General features: G+C 44.5%; 2 protein-coding genes across 7 annotated transcripts in view; one reads left to right on the forward strand and one right to left on the reverse strand.

Moving 5' to 3' along the window:
- Nucleotides 1-15,741, forward strand: part of LOC110088573 (glycerophosphoinositol inositolphosphodiesterase GDPD2) — a 32,835-nt gene extending 17,094 nt beyond the window's left edge. The window contains exons 8-15 of the mRNA XM_078390212.1: nucleotides 331-413; nucleotides 3,236-3,386; nucleotides 5,173-5,397; nucleotides 7,083-7,240; nucleotides 7,406-7,553; nucleotides 9,359-9,441; nucleotides 12,543-12,631; nucleotides 13,966-15,741. Coding sequence (XP_078246338.1) covers nucleotides 331-413; nucleotides 3,236-3,386; nucleotides 5,173-5,397; nucleotides 7,083-7,240; nucleotides 7,406-7,553; nucleotides 9,359-9,441; nucleotides 12,543-12,631; nucleotides 13,966-13,994 — 966 coding nt within the window. The 3' untranslated portion in view covers nucleotides 13,995-15,741. The remainder of the gene's footprint in view (nucleotides 1-330; nucleotides 414-3,235; nucleotides 3,387-5,172; nucleotides 5,398-7,082; nucleotides 7,241-7,405; nucleotides 7,554-9,358; nucleotides 9,442-12,542; nucleotides 12,632-13,965) is intronic.
- A 623-nt stretch (nucleotides 15,742-16,364) lies between these two features.
- The window catches only part of MYO7A (myosin VIIA), a 148,117-nt gene continuing 145,061 nt past the window's right edge, over nucleotides 16,365-19,420 (reverse strand). For all 6 annotated transcript variants that reach the window (XM_078390211.1, XM_072993470.2, XM_072993469.2 and 3 more), the window contains one exon: nucleotides 16,365-18,846. In XM_078390211.1, the coding sequence (XP_078246337.1) occupies nucleotides 18,757-18,846 (90 nt within the window). In that variant the 3' untranslated portion in view covers nucleotides 16,365-18,756. The remainder of the gene's footprint in view (nucleotides 18,847-19,420) is intronic.

Here is a 19,420-nt window from a genome sequence, read left to right on the forward strand (position 1 = left end):
CAGAGGGCATTACCATAGTCTCTCGAGACTGAAGGATGCCCATATCCAGGTCCCAAGGAACCCACACCACAAACTGTGCCCTCTCTACTGTGTTGGATGTTATTGTGGTGATATTTAGACAGCAAGGGAGAAAAGGGTTTGCGCCCCCTTCTCCAGGTATTGTGGGTGTAATCTTGATCAACCAGTTCCATATTTGCTATCTAACATTAACAGAGAGATAGAGATAGATAGAGAGAGAGAGAGAGGTGCAAGCAATCACACATGTAATTTAGCTCAGACATCAGGATTTTTGTCAAACCATTATGCCCTCTCTATCTTTTTTCACAATAGGTGGCTCCTGAAAATACAGAAATGTCCTTTCTTAAAACCGTTGAGTATGGTGCGTCTGGTTTTGAGACCGATGTCACAATCAGGTAAGAACCTTCTGCTGACCAAACAGTGAAAATATAGGGTTTTTTAAAATATATATATATATATATAGATATGACAGAAAAAAACCCAGCAGCATACAGAGTTTCCCTTTGTACTTTTTAACACATCACGGTTTTGCAGAGTTTTCAGCTTTCATGAATCACACGTTAAAATGTTTAAACGAAGAGATTTGAATGCCAGCACAAGAGGTGCGTAAGAGGGTGGTAATAAAGGTAGAGAAGGATGATGGAGAAGAGAGGGTGTGAATGCACCTTCCACGGATAGTTAAATATTTCTATGTGAACTATGGCAACCATTTAGATGCTAGGATGCAATATAGAGAAGTTTGCATCAACTTGAGACGCATCGTTTGTGTGGTCGTATCCTAAAATGTTTTATGTGTATTTTACGGGATAACCAATCTGCATTCTGTACAGCTAGAACTATTCACAATGTTTTGTAAGCCTTTCTATCAGTGACAGCTAAAGCTATTCTCTTAAGCATTGGTTGACGTTTTTCCTTGCTTACCCTTTGTCTCAAATGTGGACGAGCCAAAGGTTCTTTCGTGAGAGATTTTAGCTAAGATTTTGGAGGGGCTGAGAGTAAAACAAGGCAAAACCACGCTTCCTACTGTAGCTCACCTTATTCCACTAGAATGTATAGAGCCAAAGAGACCACCATTTTGCACGAAAACACCATGGTGCTCACCACAAGGCAGGCAGCCATACCTCCTACACTTTCTGCCCAGCTATCACCTGGTTTTCTTCTCTCAAAACTTTCTTCATCGCACCTGGACTCAGGACGGATGTGCTAGTCATCCTTCAAGCCAAATCTTTGCTTGCATATAATTTTTTCTAGTCTCTTGAAACCATGATGTTTCAGGGTGCAACTATGCCGCAGGAAAGAGGCAGTGATTTGCTGTGAACTTGCGTGTGGAAAGTTGGGTTTTCCTGAGTGAAATCACTTTAGCCAACCCCACAGGAGTCAGTAGACAGAGGGGAGGAAATTGCCGGTCAACACATTGGCACCTTATTAAGGCAGCTGTACTGAAACCCTCCAGATTTTTAGGGGGTATGGCTACTGTAGGGTTACTTTAATAACCTATGAACAAGGGCTGGCTGGCAATTTCTTCCTCTCTGATGATTTCTTCCTTGCTTGCCTGTTCTTCCTATACTGAGCCTCGTGGCGCAGTGGTTAAACCGCTGTACTGCAGCCAAAACTGTGCTCACGACCTGGGGTTCAATCCCAGGTAGCCGGCTCAAGGTAGACTCAGCCTTCTATCCTCCCGAGGTCGGTAAAATGAGTACCCAGCTCACTGGGGGGGGGGGGCAATGTGTTGCCTGCGTAATTAACTTGTAAACCGCCCAGAGAGTGCTTGAAGCGCTATGGGGTGGTATATAAGCAGCACGCTTTGCTTTGCTTTGCTTTATTTTTGGGGGGGTCTCTTCTAGATGTATCCGTGTTGTCACTAAGCCTTTAAACAAACAAATAAATAGTTTGGAGACAAGGGATGCTCAATTGAGGGAAACTGGCACCTCCACAATTGCTCCGTTGCCTTTTCTCTTCCCACCTAGAACTAGGAAGCTGGGAGTACCAGACGGAAGCTGCATCGACTCAAGTGACTGCACAGCTTGAACAGATGCAAATGCATTCAATTTCCAAAAAAAGGGAAAAGCCCCCAATGGCAGAGGGGAAAAAGTATGGATTAAGAAGAAACTCCAGGCTGACTCATATTGACTTGTACACCGTGTAGTAAAGGGGAAAAAATACAAATCTGACCATCCCAGTCCCAGAGCATTTCTCATATTATTTAGCAATTTCATCACAATCTCAAAGGCAGTGTGTGGATAAGGGCAAGCTAGGTGGAAAATGCTTAGATTCTTTATCTTTACCGGCATCTCTGATAACCAGCACCCACCGAGAGGAACAGCAAGAGTAATATCTTCATTTTGCCCCCCCCCCCCACTTGATCCCCTTAGTGGAAGGAGTCAAGGGGAAGTTCAGCCCGATGACTTCTAATTTACTCCTTGTGAGTTCACATCTGAATGGCTACATTGTGTTCAGAGGAGACCCAATTCACAGTGTGATTCCTAACTCAAACGAGCTTGTCTGGCCTTTTAAAAAAAAAATCTCAGTCTTTTCAGATATAAAAAAACACTCTGGGGTTTTTTATTATTATTATTACAGTTACAGTTGTTGTTTTTTCCTAATGCTGTTTATTTTAAAAAGAATCCTATAAATTACAGTGCACATGTTTTTTAAACCACCCAGAGAACTGGGATTCAGAGTTGCCAGAATCATTTTGGTCCCGTACATTTCCATAATGAAAACTGTGCATGTTATGGTGGCAAATTACCAGTCATTAACAAGGTGTTACGAAGAGTCGGACATGACTAAACAACTGAACAACAACGAACAAGGTGTTGACCATATGTTTGGGTAAACATCTAGTTGTATGGTCAGACACACACACAACCTTACTTACTTATTCGATTTTTGTACCACCCATCTGGCAGCCAAGGCGACTCTGGGGGGATTACAACAAGGTGAACAATAACAATGACAGAATAAACGAAAGTATGCGACCGTTACCAAATAAAATGTAAGGAATGCAAAAGAAGTAACAATAAAGTACACCGTGAAACATCATGGGATAAAATAAAATGAAAATAAACTAAAGTAAGAATAAAAACATGGCGGTAGGTTAGATGTAAAGATATTGAGGTACTATTTATCATGTTGTTATAAGATCCGAGAAGGCCTGTCCAAGTTTAATGAGGAATTCTGAGCAACTTTGTAAAGTTGTTGCTCTTCCGTTTGGCAGCTTTGATGGCGTCCCCTTTCTTATGCACGACAAGACTTTAAAAAGAACCACCAACGTTGAAGATTTGTATCCTGCATATCTGACTGAAGAGGCTGCCATGTTTCCGTGGGAATACCTCGAGAAGCTGAATTCTGGAAACTGGTTCTTTGAGGTATGTTGTCTGGAACTCCAGAGAGATACCTCCCTTCTTTCCAAATCTACAACTTTCAAGTGGCTTTCGAACAACGAAGCAAAATAATACATTGCTGTAACCTTGCAAATATTTGCCCCTTCTCTAGATCTATTAATTCATACAAATTATGGGCCCGCCAAATCTTATTTACTTACAGTATGTCAGGTCAAAGAAAACTCCTTCCAGCAAAACACACACATATACACACAAACACAGAGTTCCTTCTGTCCTTAATCTTTGTGTTCTGCTGTTTGTTTTATCAACCCTTCTGAGGTACAAAACATCCATGTTTTGTAACACTTCTGTTGAAAAAATGATGAAGGAGATGTCATATCAGTCTTTTGAGGAGAAGTCGTCTGTAACGTAGATTTTAAAAATAGAATGCATTTGGAGGACTTTTGTTGTGAATTTTGTGCCTAAGCTTGTGCCTTAGGGCAGTGGTCCCCCAACCTTGGACCTCCAGATGTTTTTGAACTACAACTCCCAGAAGCCTTCACCAAAACCCTGCTGGCCAGGATTTCTGGGAGTTGAAGTCCAAGAACCTCTGGAAGCCCAAGGTTGGGGACCACTGCTTTGGGTGTGACATACTGAAGGACAATATGGGAAACATATGTCCTGTGAATGGGATGGTCGGATCTACATCATTTTCATTTCACTATATGAATATGAATCAGTCTGTGAATCAGCCTGGAGTTTTCCCCTCCTCATTTATTTATTTATTTATTTATTTATTTATTTATTTATTTATTTATTTATTTATTCATTCATTCATTCATTCATTCATTCATTCATTCATTCATTCATTCATTTAATTATTTAATTTTATTTTATTTTATTTAATTTAATTTTATTTTATTTTATTTTATTTTATTTATACTCCGCCTATCTGGTCCTAGGACCGCCTCATCCATAATCTTTCCCCTTTGCCACAGGAGCTTCTACTTTTTGGGGGGAACTGAATGCATTTGCGTCGGTTCAGATGGTGGGATTGCTTGAGGCCGTGTGGGGAGATGTTGTAGCTGTTGTATTTGAAACTATTCCACCCTGATAGAGTAGCAATGAAAAAGGCAGGGCAGCAGGGAAACTGCCTGCTGTTTGAATCCTCTCCTTCCCGAATCTGGTGTCTGGATCTGCTTTCCGCTTCCCTTCCATTTCTGTTTCTCTTTTACCCTTTTTTTTACCCTTTTAAAGGCTGGTTAATCTAGCACTACAGCAGCTAGGTAACCAAAGGGGGAAAAACAGTGAGGAATTGGCAGAGAGAGGAGGAAATTATGAATCTGCTTTATTTCCAGCTTGTTAAAGCCAGGGATGAGGACTTGAGCTGTGAGACTTGCTGTCAAGGTGGACTTAAGTCGTACTGGTGACTCAACTTGGGACTCGTTTTTCCCCCCGATGACCCAGACTTCGGGCTCAGACCCAAAGGCTTGCCAACATTCCTGGTTAAAGCTCTGATCTAACCGTGCCTCCTGAAAATCTGGACAAATCAGAGCAGAGCAGAGCTTCCATAACAAGCTGCAAACAAGGCTTTTAAGGCCCAGTTTCCTCCTTTCCTCTGCTGACTCCTGAGTGGTGGAGTGAAGCAAAGAAACCCAGGGAAACTCAACTTTCCTGGTGTGACTTCACAGCGGATCTATGTGCATTTTTCTCATTGTGTAGTTGCACTCTTGATTCCGTATCCTTTTCATCTCAAGCGCCTTATCAAAAGATTGATTTTGACTGAAAAAAATGCCATGATTCTTTCCTCTTTCCCCTTTTTTTCAAATAGAAAAGGCCGTTCTTTGGTATGCCCCCGCTCTCACCTGACGATCGAAAATGGGCGAGGAGGCAGAAAATTTTCAAGTTCAGCGATTTCTTGAAGCTTGCCAACAAGGAAAATAAATACATCATCTTTGATCTTTACCGCCCTCCGAAATACCATCCTTACCGGAATAATTATCTTGACAGGCTGTTACAAGTGATTCAAGATGAAGCAAGGATTAGACCTGACTTGGTACGAGGGATTCTTTCATCTCAACTCCACTCCTCCTGTAGGATTTTTAAGGGTTAGGATTTCCACTCTTCCTTTTAACAAGGAATGGATGGCTTTATAACCATTTATCACCTTGCATTCATTTTATAGATGAGTGGTTCTTAATGTGCCATTCATGGACCCCGGAGGGGCCAGCTGTGAATGGCGCTCAAAAGATAGGCGATTTTAGGTTCCGTTTCCTTCCTCTTCCTTTGGAAGCTCTGAAAAGACTTTCCCTTTCGTCAGATCATGTGATTATGGTATTTTTTTTTCAATGAAAACAAATGGAGGATGGCAAGCCATATACAGCGTGGGTTAAATAATGTACTGTTGCCATAGTCACCAAGCTAATAATTTCCCATTGACAGCATGTGTGTATGTATCCATATGCATTTTTTCAAAGGAGGAGATCCATAGATCTCATTATTCTCAATGGGTTCCACAACCCAAAAACGGTTAAAAAATAATTGTTACGGACTGTAACAAGAGACATTATGTAAGGAAAGTTACAAAACCTCTACAACATGTGTTCCTTTTCACCACCTCCCAGGCTGGATACCCCGCTCTACCAGCCAGCGTGTGCTCCTCTCCTCCTCCTCCTCCTCCTCCTCCTCCTCTTTGACTGTTCCACCAGTCCCCGGCAGGAACACATGGGGTTGCCAATCCTACCTCCTTGGTTGATCACCTACTCAGACAAAGACGCAGGACAAGCAAACCGGTTCTCCTGCCAGGGACTGGTTGAACAGTCGAAGAGGAGGAGGAGAGGAGCACGCTCCAACTGGTGAGTGGTTTCTTGGCTGGGGAGGCAGGCAGGCGGGAGGGAATGCGCAGCACTTGTGGTGCTGTGCATACGAACCAGCATGAACCTCCAAACTGAAGTTCATGCCCATCTCTAGTAGTAAGATGATTGAAATGGGCGCACTTTAGTTGCAGCTTGCTATGCTAAAGTTCAAGTTCATCAAAATAACCTTTCAGAATCAAAACAGGCCATAGCGTTTTCCCGGGACAATTGTGAAGCCGTGGAGGAAATGTTCACAACACAATTCTGCATTATTTCTGATTTCTGTCTCGGACACTCCCAGCCAATGGTGACATCCATTGTGAGCTGGCTACAAAACGTCACGGCATCATCATGACTATGATTCTTCTTGGTTTGGGGATTTCTTGAAGCGAAAATAAACAGAGTGGGGGGAAAGTAGGTGGCAAAGCTATAAAAACACAAGAAGAAGGGGGAAAGTAGCAGTACTGAATGGCCGTGAAAATAAGTTTGATAAAGGTGTTTCTTTTTCTCTGAGCTCAAGAGGTTGCAATGGAACAATGCTGAGATTACTAAATCTGGGTAAAGTCTTTATCTGATTTTTTGAGACTCCAGGAGTATCCCCCTTTTCGTGATGGCATCTCAGCTGCAGAATTTTCTCCTGCTATTCATTGGAAGGGCATCAAATTTGGTACCTTTTAGGTACCAAATCAAGTGCATTTTTGTTGAGTATTCACAACAGTCCATCGAGTACTTAGGAAGCTACTTTTTAATCTTGTTTCAGTGCTTTCCGTCTTCTTTTTAATCATCATTTATCAAAGGTTTATCATGGACCACACTGAAAACTTTTTTCTTGAAAGACAGAGTGAAAAACATGGTAAACCAGAACATTGGCCTTCTACAAACACAGGTCCTCTGGCTGTACAATCCAAACCGGAACATGATTCTGCGAAAGGCTCCTAAGTTCCAGCAGACTGGAAGCTCGGCCCAGTCGATTCAGTCGCTCAAGGAGATGAACATTGTGAAACTCAACTTGGATTACCGAAAACTGCCCGAAATCGATATTCGGTAGGTTAGACTGGCAAAAGCAATTGGCCTCTTCCTGCCGCCCCCTCCACCCCCCGGCCCCCCAAAAATGTAGACTTGATTTTTAGGAGGGAATATTTGGTGGGACATTTTTGCAGCACCCTTATGAATGACCTAAAGAGCATGCCTTGTGTGCTTGCCTCAAAGGAAATATGCAGAAGCCAACATCACCATCAACCTCTGGGTGGTCAGTGAACCATGGCTGTTTTCTTTGGTCTGGTGCTACGGCGCTCATTCCGTAACGACCAATGCTGTGCACACCTTGGGGAGCATTGAAGAACCTTACTTCCTCATGGTGAGTAGTGAGAAGCCGCCTATCACCACATGGGGTTGCCACTCCTATAAACAGGAACTGGAGACCACAGGGCGAATATCAAGAAGACCACCACTCCCTCTGGTCTTGTACTGGTGATGCTGGCCGTCAGCTGTTCTCCAAGATCTGAGGCAGGATGTCTCCTAGTCCTGTCCAGACATATTGAGAGTTGAGCCCAGGATGGTCTGCACACGAAGCAAGTGGTCTGTCGCTGTCCCATGGCTTTCCCATACAGTGGTGGCCCGCTTGACGATTACCCCGCTCCACGACGAAATCGCTTCATGATGAGGTTTTTGCGATTGCTATTGCGATCACAAAACGATGACTAATGGGGAAAATCCATTTTGCGACAATTGGTTCCCTGCTTCGGGAACCAATTGTTCGCATTATGATCAAAAACAGCTGATTGTTGGGTTTCAAAATGGCCGCCTGCTATTTTCCGGACCTATTTCCGGAAGACAGCAACCAAAAATGGCTTCCCCTATGAAGGAACTTCACTGGACGATGGGTATTTCGCCCACTGGAACGCATTGAACAGGTTTTCAATGCATTTCAGTGGTTTTTTTCCCTTTCGCTTGACGACGATATCGCTTAACAGCGATTTTAATGGAACGGATTATCTTCATCAAGCGGGGCACCACTGTACTTTTTTCATTCATGTGCAAAGCACTCTTCTCAGGCACATCACAACGCTAATATAGGCTCCTGGTGAGCTTTTGGGCAAAGACAAACCCAGATGGTCAGACATTCGCCAGAAACAATTACCAAAAAAAAAGGGGGGGGGGAGAATGATTCTCTGAATGCCCGAGCAGAAGTTTCATATTCTATTCGGCTGACACTTTTCAAGCCTCTGTTCCAACTTTGAAGTTGGAAGGAGGGGAATGAAAGCTTTTCTGAATGCTTGTAACTTGAAACCCCCCTGAGACAGTAGCCGTAAGTTGTAAAATGACTTGACAACGCAGCCTCATAATAACTATAGAAGTTATTTATTTATTTTGTTATTTATTTATCCATGAAAAGCTCGAAAAGAGATCTCTTCCAAAAGCAGTAGGAGAACCCCTTCAGCCTCCCACGACACTCTGTTGCTGACTTTAAAGTGCCTTTTTGTAGAAGAAAGGGACTTCAAGGGAGAGGCTATGGGACTGTCCACACTGGCATATAGATAGGGTATTTGGATTCACTGATGGCATGTTTTGGATTTGGGGGTGGGGGGGAAGACCTCGACCTCAAATGTTTAGAACCATCCACCTTTCCCCCTTAAGAGTTGCCATGCAACTTTCTGGCCCAGCGGTAGGGCCTTCTGTCATTTTTTTTGGCATGCTCGTTAGCTGGGAAAGAGCGGCCCCCAGCAGTCTCTGCTATCGTGGTTTCAGCTTCTGAAGGAGGAGAGAGAAAGAGGAGGAGGAACGAGAGAAGGGAAGCGGGAGGGGGGCAAGGGAGAAAATGGAATAGTGCCAACAGAGGGAGAGAGGAGCAATATAAAAAAAAATATACTTTCACTTCCCCTGATCCCTCCACAGACAATTAGGGTTAGTGGTCTCAAACCTTTTTCGAGCCGTGTCTGTATTATCAGCACCAGAGGTGTGAATGAGCAAGGGCCATACCGTCATGGTCAAGATGTGCTCCTTTTCCTTCCATAAAGTTTCCGGTTCTACCACCAGTCAGGCGTATAACACAATACACATGAAACGGACTAAATTGTCTCTCCTTCTGGTTGTTGAGTCTTCTGCAGCATGGCCCTACCCTCCTTTCATCTTGGGAAATAGTGATCTGCTCTTTCGTTACAGACACCCCAAGAGTACAAGACGATGTGGATCATAACCAGCACGGTGTCAATTCTTTTCATCAGTGTCATCTTTGGTATTTTCTGGTAAATTGCACTCTTTTAATGGGCCATGAGAAAACTCGGGCAACTCTTCTGTTGTGCTCCCTTGCTGTTGATTGAACTTCTAACCTTTTCCTACTAACTTTCCATATCTGACGTGGTCCTTACTAGAAGCTTCCTATGTTCATTGTCCTTTGGGGTCACGTGAGAGACAAGGACCTTCTAAAGACGTCCCATTTAACTAGGACTGTGATAAAGGCTCAAACAAATGTTAAAGAAAATGTGTATTCCCAGTGATTAGCCTGTTTTCCTTCTCCCAGAGAGATTTCCTCAGAGGTGTGTGTGTCTCATCAGCCACACATTCAAAATTTGCCCATGTTTACCCTCAAATCAGATTAGGCATCCTTCAGTCTTGAGAGACTATGGTCACGTGCTCTGTATGGAGGACTTGGAACAGCACCTAGTGTGGCTGAGAAGGACAATTCAAGAGTGACCATCAGTAGGCACGCTAAATGCAAGATACATAGGTGTAGGTGGGGCTCATCAGCCTTGGAAGGCAGCCCATCTAGAAGAAGGAAAACTCCGATTCCAAACCTCCACTGCCTTGTGGCTATATCCACTGATTGAAAGGCTTCAGGAGTCAACCTCAAGGCAAAATCCGGAGCCGGAGTCCCAGAGGCAGTTCGTTTCGCTCTGGCAACTCCTGTGATGTCACTGGAACCAGTTGTATCGGCTCTTGCCTTTCAATTGGGCAATTTCAGTGATGTGGAGAGGGGGGATTTGCTGCTTGGGTAACAGCCTATCCTCCATATTATTTTACCTAGGCTTCGTGCCCTGGAGAGGACACTCCAGCTTCGCATACTGCATCGAAGCAAAACCAGGGAGCTGGACAGGGGACAGACTGTGTTGGTCTTCAGTGCGGAAGGGATGGTCACTCTCGAATTGGCCTTCTCAGCCGCACTAGATGCTGTTCCATGTCCTCCATACAAAGCACGTTAACATAGTCTCTCGAGACTGAAGGATGCCTGCAGGTGGACAAAAGCAAGTGCTATGCTGAACAGTTTTTTTCCCCCACTACTTCAGGTAGCACCTCTTCTAAAAATCTACTAAGCATACGTTTCAGAGTCCTTCTGCTTCCTAACCATGCGTGAAGCCGTATGTTCCATCAATGGTTCTTTTTTCCTCCAGTGCTTGTGGAAGGGGGAGATCCATTAACCCAGTGGATCCCAATCTTGGGCGACCCAGAGGTTCTTGGACTACAACTCCCAGAAGCCTTCACCACCAGCTGCACTGGCCAGGATTGCTAGGACTTGCAGTCCAAGAACGCCAGGGTGACCCAAGTTTGGGAATCACTGTCTTAAGCCCTCGTGCAAATGGACATTCCCCCCCACACACACACTCTTTTTTTACAGGCCATGCCCAGCCTGCATAACAGCAAGTCGGACATTGCTGTAGCAAACCCTGAGCACTCCGGTTGCAGAGTGCTTAAATTCCAATTTGTCAATAGGATTCGGGTGAGGAGCCTGTTCGACCCTTCGTTGTGGATAATGCAGACTCTGGTTCACCTCTTCTTTCAGTCGTAAACACCTCAGGTGGCTTTTTGATAAGGCACTCCATTTACGTCCCTCACCTCTAGTCTAATAACAGTGGGCTGATGGAAGGATAGACGGTAGAAATTAATTTCTGTGCCCCTCCACCCTGCCACAAAATGGGGGTGGGGAGGAGCCCATTTCCCTTCCTCTTTGGGGTTCCAAAGCCAAGGCATGAAAAATAATTGTGCTGCCACCATGCCAGATTGCGCATCTAGGGCGCAGTCAGAAATGCACACCTCTCGGGACACAGGAACGGAAAATGGAGAGAAAAGAGGGTGGTGGTGGTGCATGCAGAGGGAGGAAGCAGCCCTTCTGCCAGTTCCCTTGTCTCTCTTTTATTCGTTTTTTCCTGTGGCCCCCTTCTGCTGATTCAATACACAGAACACACATTATGCTGTGATCTGCATACGATCCCTCTGGAGATGGGGGATATTCATAACCGCCACTCCTGGCAGTAGGCGGGAGGACAAGCCTCACTGCAAGGTTGAAGAGTGGCGAGCGGATTGGGCCCTGCAGAGCCATGGGTAGAATCACACCGTCCGTGGCAGATCAGTGACTGGACCGTCCGGCCCCATTAGGCTGGACCCTCGTTAACATCACCTGTGAAGGAGGGATATTCGTATATGTATATGGATATCCTCATCACTAGTTCCCACCCCAAAACAAATAGCTTAATCCTATATCAGGATAACCCATTGTCAAGCCTGATGTGAAGACCTAGAATCACACACACAGACACTAGATATGGGCATGAACCGGTTCTTCCCAGTTCTTCCCAGTTCATCAAGGTGGCAGTACAGGTGCTGCTGCTGCTCCCCTCCCACACCTCCTCCGGCTCAATCAACCCCTCGCCACACCCAGGTTGCTTGTCTTTCCGACCTCAACGGATCTGCCAGCCACAGGCAGGAGCTCAGGCTTCACTGTCCCCGCCCCCTTGGCTGATCTGCCACTCAGACGAAAGGGCGGGGCAGAGAAGTCTGTGCTGTTGCCTGTGACTGGGAGATCAGTTAAGGAGGTGGGAAAAGCAAGCAAGATGGGCCTAGTGAGGGGCTGATTGCCTGAGGAGGCAGGGCAGGGGAGCATCAGCACCCTTGGCGAACTGGGACGAATCGGGACAAACTGGTTCATGCCCATCCCTAACAGGCACTCAACTTCCTGTGGCCCCAGAAGGGCACTGGGCATGCTCAGTTCTCATGGGCTGAGATTTGTGGGAGGAAAATGTTCAGCTCTGACATATTTTCTAAAAAAACTTTTATTCTTTGTTCTGCCTCAGGTCTGTCTGAGCATCTCAGTGCTTCACCTCCGCTGTCTCAGGGGCTTTATTTAGCATCTTTATCCTGTTTTGCACTAAAAGATTTGCGTTTGCTATTACAGGAAATGCTTTCGCATTTCTGTCCCGCTCCGACTGCTTTTCATAGACATTTTCCACAATCTGTACAACAACCTTGTAAATTGGGCCAGTATGACTACACTCCGTGTAGGTAAGATGGATGGTAGAGAGATGATAATAAGCTTAATGGATTTTTGAGTAGTATATATAATCTTTCGTTTCAGGTGGAAAGCAGTAGGCAGATATCGTTTTATAGTTGACAGCAGTACAAGCCTTGAAGGTACAGGTAGCTTGTACAGTATATTTAAAGCAGGTGAGTCTTAACCTCTTTGTTAAGATTGTGCGTTTGTGATGGATTCACACCATCCATTCCCATATAATCAGCAAAAGAGACTAGAATGAAATCAGCTCCCCCCTCATGTGCAACACCGCCACCCCCACTGTGTGGGGTCCTTTCGTGACCAGAATCAAAGGAGCTGCAAGCGATTGCTGTGGCACATAAAGGAGGAGGGACACCGCAGGGAGGGGTGTGTGGCATCATGCTCGCTCACGCAGCCATGCACCTGAGAGAGAAACTTGGTCTTGCACCACCGTAGGAACTAGCATCTTTTATTTGGCTTAAGCATTCATAGACTGTAGGCCACTTTAATGCCAGTGGATTAAACCTTGTGTCAAATACAACTAGGCAGGAGAAAAGGTCTGGAGCAATCTGAGTTGTGTTTAAAAGGCTCTTATCTTAAAATTGATCTTGCACTTGATAGATCCTTCCATTTACACTGGAGATCTTCTCATGTGACAAGGATCCAGGCAACACTTCAGACCACTCCAATTCCCCCCCCCCATGACACAGCAGTCATTCTCTGGGCTGCATTGACTTCCCTTTTTAGTTCAGTTTAATAAGCGGCATAGCGCTACAGCAATACATCAACCTAGCATGGATGCTTCCTTATATCTGAAAGGATGCTATGTCACTTAGGAGAGGTTTCTTTTTAACTGTAAGAAGAGAAAAATGGACAAACGGTTTATTTTACCACTAGACTTTCTATTGTCACAACGTACTGCGTACATCACAGGGCTGTTGTCAAAGACAACGCCACCCACACTTCTATTTGGGAACAAATTAAGCTAACATACAGACTGCAGAACAGGATGACCAGAAAGGCTCCCGGAATGCAGCTTGCAAAAGGGGCAGGATGGATTGTTCTTAGTTAAAACCCATGTCGTAGGGAAATCGGGTGAACCAAACTGTGAATTCACTAAAGTGCAAGTTATATGTCCATCTGGGGCCACAAGATTTCTTATTGTTTTTGCCGCCACAGGCTAAGACTGCTAAGTACAGACCAGATTTCCCCACTGCTGATCACAATACTGTGGGTTATACTCTTCTAGATATATGTGTGACACAGTAGATTGTAGAATCATTTTACGTTGTATGGTTCCCTGTACGTGAATATTTATTTTAAGTTAAATTTGAGAAAATTCCCTTTGTTAAGCTCTGTGTGTATTTCTAAAATAAATAAGGAACCACAGATCTTCTATTGATTTTTGACGTTTGCCCATCTCTGTTTTGGGAAGACGTTTTTCTTATTTGCTGTACTCACTCTAGATTTTTCTTTTTTAAAAAAGTGCAATGTTTAATCTTTTCAGTAGATGACAAAATGCCTACGGTCGTCTAAGAATCTGGTCTACCAAGCCCTGTTGTCCATCTGGTTGGAAGACTTCTTTCCCCCCCGCAAGCATGCTCCTCCAGGAAGCTGCAAATCAGAGCATCCATGGAATTGAAAAGGCACATGGGATACCGCGTGACTTTCCAAGGACATCGTTTGATAATTTCATGGCTTGGATTTTAGTGGCTCCTTTGAAGAGAAGATTACAGAACCTCGATCATTTTTTGTTTCTTCCAAGAATAACGCCTGGAGGCTTTATGTTTTTTTTAAGGAGAGCCGAATACGAGCAGATTTTAACGGCGTATGTCCCATCCTTGTGTGCCGGTGAAACTGAGGTGGTCTTGGGAATCCTCTTGAAATAGATATTCAGCTTCCTGCTTTTTTCAGAAGTGCCGAGGCTGCCTCCACATGACCTCAGCCACTGAGAGATTTGGGGAAGGTGTTCCTCCTTCTGCGGACACCCCGTGTGACTCTGAGACCCCTTTAGCTGGCCTGTGGGAATGCGTTTGCTTGCACTGGCTTGGTAGAAAGAGGCCTGCAGCTGATCCTTCTCCCACAAACTGTGCCTATTTTTAAAATGGATGCTTAAATATGTATTTTAAATATTTGATTTTTTAAAAAAAATAATCTATGAAAATATAACTTATCAGTTAAAGAAAGTGTTTGTTAGCTTTTCTGTGAAGCGATCGATCGTTCCATGCACAGGGCACGTATACACCATGAATACAGGGCGCCCTTCCTTGAGACCACATTACGAAAATACGATTTGGGGCTAAACTTGCTACGTCCTGCTTGGTGATCTGCATTGTCCCCGGGTAGGCCGTGGGAACAAATATTTGAATGAGATTGTCCATTGGTCTCCTCTAGCATGACTTTTTAAAATAATGCTCACTTGTGTGGCCCAGCAAAAAGCGCTTACATTTTGGACTTGAATGCAATATGGGGTATATTGGATAGCTGAAACATTAAAATAAGTGAACAATGGCTGAAACCCTGCTCACATCAGGTAGTCTACGTAAGGTTGACGATGTTATTGTCTATGGTGTTTTTTTTTTTAAAGAAATAGAGCATTTCCTCAGTTCTTCCCTTAAAAGGTCCTGGGATTCCCATAAATCAGGGAAAGCCACTGGGGGCTGCAAAACTTGTGTGTGGGAGAGAATTCCAATTTCTCCAAATTTCGGCCATTGATAAAGTCATCCTGGTGGCTGTGATTTTAGGAAATCAGATACAACACACACAGTCCATGGTGTCCAACAACTTCCCCACATAACCTCTCAAGACATTTGGATGACGGGAACTGGAAATGTGCAGTTTTTTTAAAAAATAACATAGTGGCTGATCAGACTTAAGATCTAATCACATATAGACCATTTGAATGATTTCTTTTTCCTCCTTTTAAAAATATTGATCTATTTATATGTATAGCCATGTGGTATATGAACTGCTGGGCCTGTTCACACAGCTGTCACTTAAATCAGTGCATTTCTTGCTATTTTTATCAGTTCTGTAGCCTACACGTGCCATCTCCTGTAAATCAATTCATTTTCTTTCCTGTTTCTGGGTCCTTGCTGCCCCAAATTTTCTTTTACAAATAAAATCATAAGTGATATATTGCTAACAAGGCATATAGTAGAAGCCACACAAAAGCAGGGGCGATGGTTACAGTAGGGAAGACATCGACTAAGTGACACATCGATAAACTGTTGTGGAGAAAAATAAATAAAAAGTGATTTATCGCTAAGCAATTGGAAATAAATTAAAGGGTACAAGCGTGCTGGCCATGCGGTGGCCATGGCACCCCCATACTGACCCATTTGCAAAGTAAAAAAACATTGACAGCAATGTTCACATGTGCCAAAATGATAAGGATTTAAGTGATAAAAGGCCATGCTGGTGTGGTAAAAAAAAATCCTAATTCGCTGGCCAAATGAATCAATGTTACCCACGCGAATGGAAGTTTATAAAACAATATAAATAATAGCAGAATCAATATAATTAGGGTTCTTTTGGCATGTGTGACTACACCCTTACAGGATTTCAGCCATCAATCTGTGTTGCATAGACTGATGTTGTTTAGTCGATAAGTTGCGTCCGACTCTTCGTGACCCCATGGACCAGAGCACGCCAGGCCCTCCTCTCTTCCACTGCCTCCCGGAGTTGGGTCAAATTCATGTTGGTCACTTCGATGACACTGTCCAGCCATCTCCTCTTCTGTCATCCCCTTCTCCTCTTGCCTTCACTCTTTCCCAACATCAGGGTCTTTTCCAGGGAGTCTGGTTAGGCTGATATGTCAGCCCAATTTTGTAGACTCATAGCTCATCTATGAAATATCTGATTTCTCTCATACTTCCAGAAATATATATATTTGCTCTCTCTCTCTTTTTTTTAACTCAAAAGGTTTTGCTTTAATTGAAATGTTCCACCACACCAACCATCCCATGTCACATCTCAGAGCTGAACAAACAAGCAGGCAGAAGCAGACTCACAAAATGCAACACGTATGTGGGAACGGCTCCTCCTCCCCCCACACAACTTCTAAAACAGGAATCACACATACATGAAAGTGAACGTACACAGACATTGGGATGAAGACCACCTTGTGTGCTGTACAGCATGAGCCCAAGAAGTCAAGGGGTGCCGGTGTGAGAATGTTGAAAATCAAGCTCAGTTGACTTTGTCGTGGTCCGCAAGAAAGATTCCTGCCAGTAACTAGAGGATATGAGCAGAAGCCAGGCACTGCAGAATGACAGATCAGGTTGTGTTTGTGCATGAAAATCCTGGATGGCTAATACAGTGGTGCCTTGCAAGACGATTATAATTCATTCCACGAGAAGCGCTGCCTTGCGAAAAAATCATCTTGCGAAGACGAATGAAATTTATTCGTCTTGCGAGGCATCGGTCTCAAAAAAAAAGTCTTGCGAAGCATGGTCATAGAAAAAACTGACTTGCGAGGCACCATAGCGATCGAAAAAAACAATCGTCTTGCAGGTTTTTTGTCCCGTGAAGCAATCGTCTTGTGAGGCACCACTGTATATGAAAGAGCCCAGGATTTGGAATCACACGATTCCGGAAGCAAACCCCAACTACCAATTTACACAATTTTATTCATTGTGTTAGGGTTTGTCAAGGGGATAGATTTTTCCAACTCTCATGGGTCTTTCTTGAAACAACTTATAAAATCCCCATATTCTAAAATGTATGTGGGGGGGGGTGTCCTATATTTTAGAGACAAATAGAGTTCTTACAGAAAAGAAAGGACAGATTTGCTTCTCTGAATTCAAACACGTGATCCCCATTTCTTCCATTGAAATTCCCTCCCAAAGAGAATGGCATTCTTGCTCCCCCCCCCCCCCCCCGAATGGTATTTAAAAAGCAACACAAAAAACTGGTTGGAAGTGCTGCATAGAAAAAAAAAGAAAAAAGATCTGATGTCTTCTTTTTTTTAGCTAATCAAAATTTAGATGCCAGTGTTATACCTGTCAACCTACAGTATTTTTATCCCGCCCCTGACAGCAAATCTCCTGAAATGCACATTATTCATAACTGGGAATTTAAAAGAAAAGAATTTCCATCTACTTCTCTCTCCCCCACAGGTTCACATGAGAAGAACTCGCTCAAAATTCCCCCACCCCTAGCGTTTGCAATAATTTATTTCCCCTCAAGAATAGCGCATTGAAAGAGGGTGTGACCGACACATGAAGTGCCATAACATGTACGACTCCTGTTTGGTCTAGCACAATAAACTATATCTTCAGACTACACTGGAAATGAGCCCAGTGCATCTTTTTTTCAGCGACCACTTCCCCCCTCCCAATCCAAGAGTGCAGTCAGGGGAAAAAATCACAATATTAAGTAGACCTGCCCATAAATGAGTCCCCTAATCATGTCTTTCTCCTGCCTTTACTCCAGGAAGACCAGCTGTCTCTTGCTTAGATCTTCTTCAAAAGCTCTCTACAGCCTCTCTCGGTTGAACCAAACCTTCCCCAACCCATGCTGAATAAATAAAAGGAGTATGAAAGTTTAAAAAACAGCAACACGGTAAAACTAGACCACTTTAAATAAGTTCAGCTATTGCACTTCCAAGCTCTTCCTTTCGCCCACAAACATCAAGATTTTGTTCCATCAGCCTCACGTCTTCCTTTTTTCCTTGTGTGTCTGTATGTGAAATGTGCTTGTTTTCAGCCTTTTATATATTTTATGTCAAAAATGAATTGTGTGTGTGTATGTGTGTGTGTATATAAACACACATGCTTTTAAGTTTCCTGCTATCCAAACAGCACAGCCCCTGAACCCAGCAGATTTTTAATGAGTGCTGTTGGGTTTCTCGCAAGGCGTGGGGTTCATCAGTTTCTGGCTGACACCGTTTTTTAAAAAGACTTTAACAGAAGCAGTATGTGGTGTCGCTGGCCGATGACGGGCACCTCCGGCACATTTTGCTTCCCCTCTGAAACATCACCCCCCCCCCGAATGGTGCAGCCCCTCTGTCTGAAAGAAGTCTTGAGGCTTAAATCCAGGATAAGAGAGTAAAAAAAAAAAAACATAGGTCAAGGAGCTGGGGAATGACCGGCTGCTTTCACAGGTAGTCGTCTTCACTTGAAGGGGATGTCAGCCCACCGTCCTCCAAATCAGAGTCCGATGTGCTTTCCGAAGGAGTCCGGCTCATCTTCCACACGTGTGTGGAGAAGGTCTTCCCCCAACTGCAGGGATAACCCACAGCCCTCAGCTGACAGAGTAACTCCAGGGCCTGCGGTGGCCCTTGATTTCTCTCAGTTCACTTGCTGCCTTTTGCACTTCTTTGTTTACTCATAGCGGTCAGCATCTGGCTGATGTAGGAGGTCAAGAGATCATCCATCTTGTAGCCCTGGTGGAAAAGTGGAGAGGGAGAAGATAACGCACAATTAGAGATGGGCACAAAGCACAGTTCAGCGGTTCGGCCCACATGGGTGCGGCGCCCACACAGATGTTCTGCAGGCACTACTCACTCCCCTCTCCTGCCTCCTCAGCCCACTCTCCCATTCCCTGGGCAAAAAACATGCTCCCTTCCCCGCCTCCTCAGCATGACTGCCCATTCAGCATTCACTTCCCTCCTCTGCCTCCTCCAGCAGCTGCCCACTCAAAGGTAGCACCACCTCTTTGTCTCAGCGGGCAGTCGTTGGTGGAAATGGAGGAGGGAAGTGCCCACTTTGCCTGGGGAACGGAGGAGAGGAGAGAGGGGAGGGCACGGCGCCCACAGAACACCCATGCGGGTGCCATGCTGAACTGGACCGAACCACCAAACTGCGGTTCATGCCCATCTCTGCACACAATCCCAGAGCTGTATCTAGAAATGTGGGTCACTGAGTCAAATGGTGCCATTTCCCTCTTACTCTGCCATGAGGCAAGGGAGCAAAGCCCCAGCCAAAAGAAAAGAAAAGCAGACTGTGGGGCTCCCCTCA

Source organism: Pogona vitticeps, chromosome 3, assembly GCF_051106095.1.
Source record: "Pogona vitticeps strain Pit_001003342236 chromosome 3, PviZW2.1, whole genome shotgun sequence".
Taxonomy (NCBI): domain Eukaryota; kingdom Metazoa; phylum Chordata; class Lepidosauria; order Squamata; family Agamidae; genus Pogona; species Pogona vitticeps.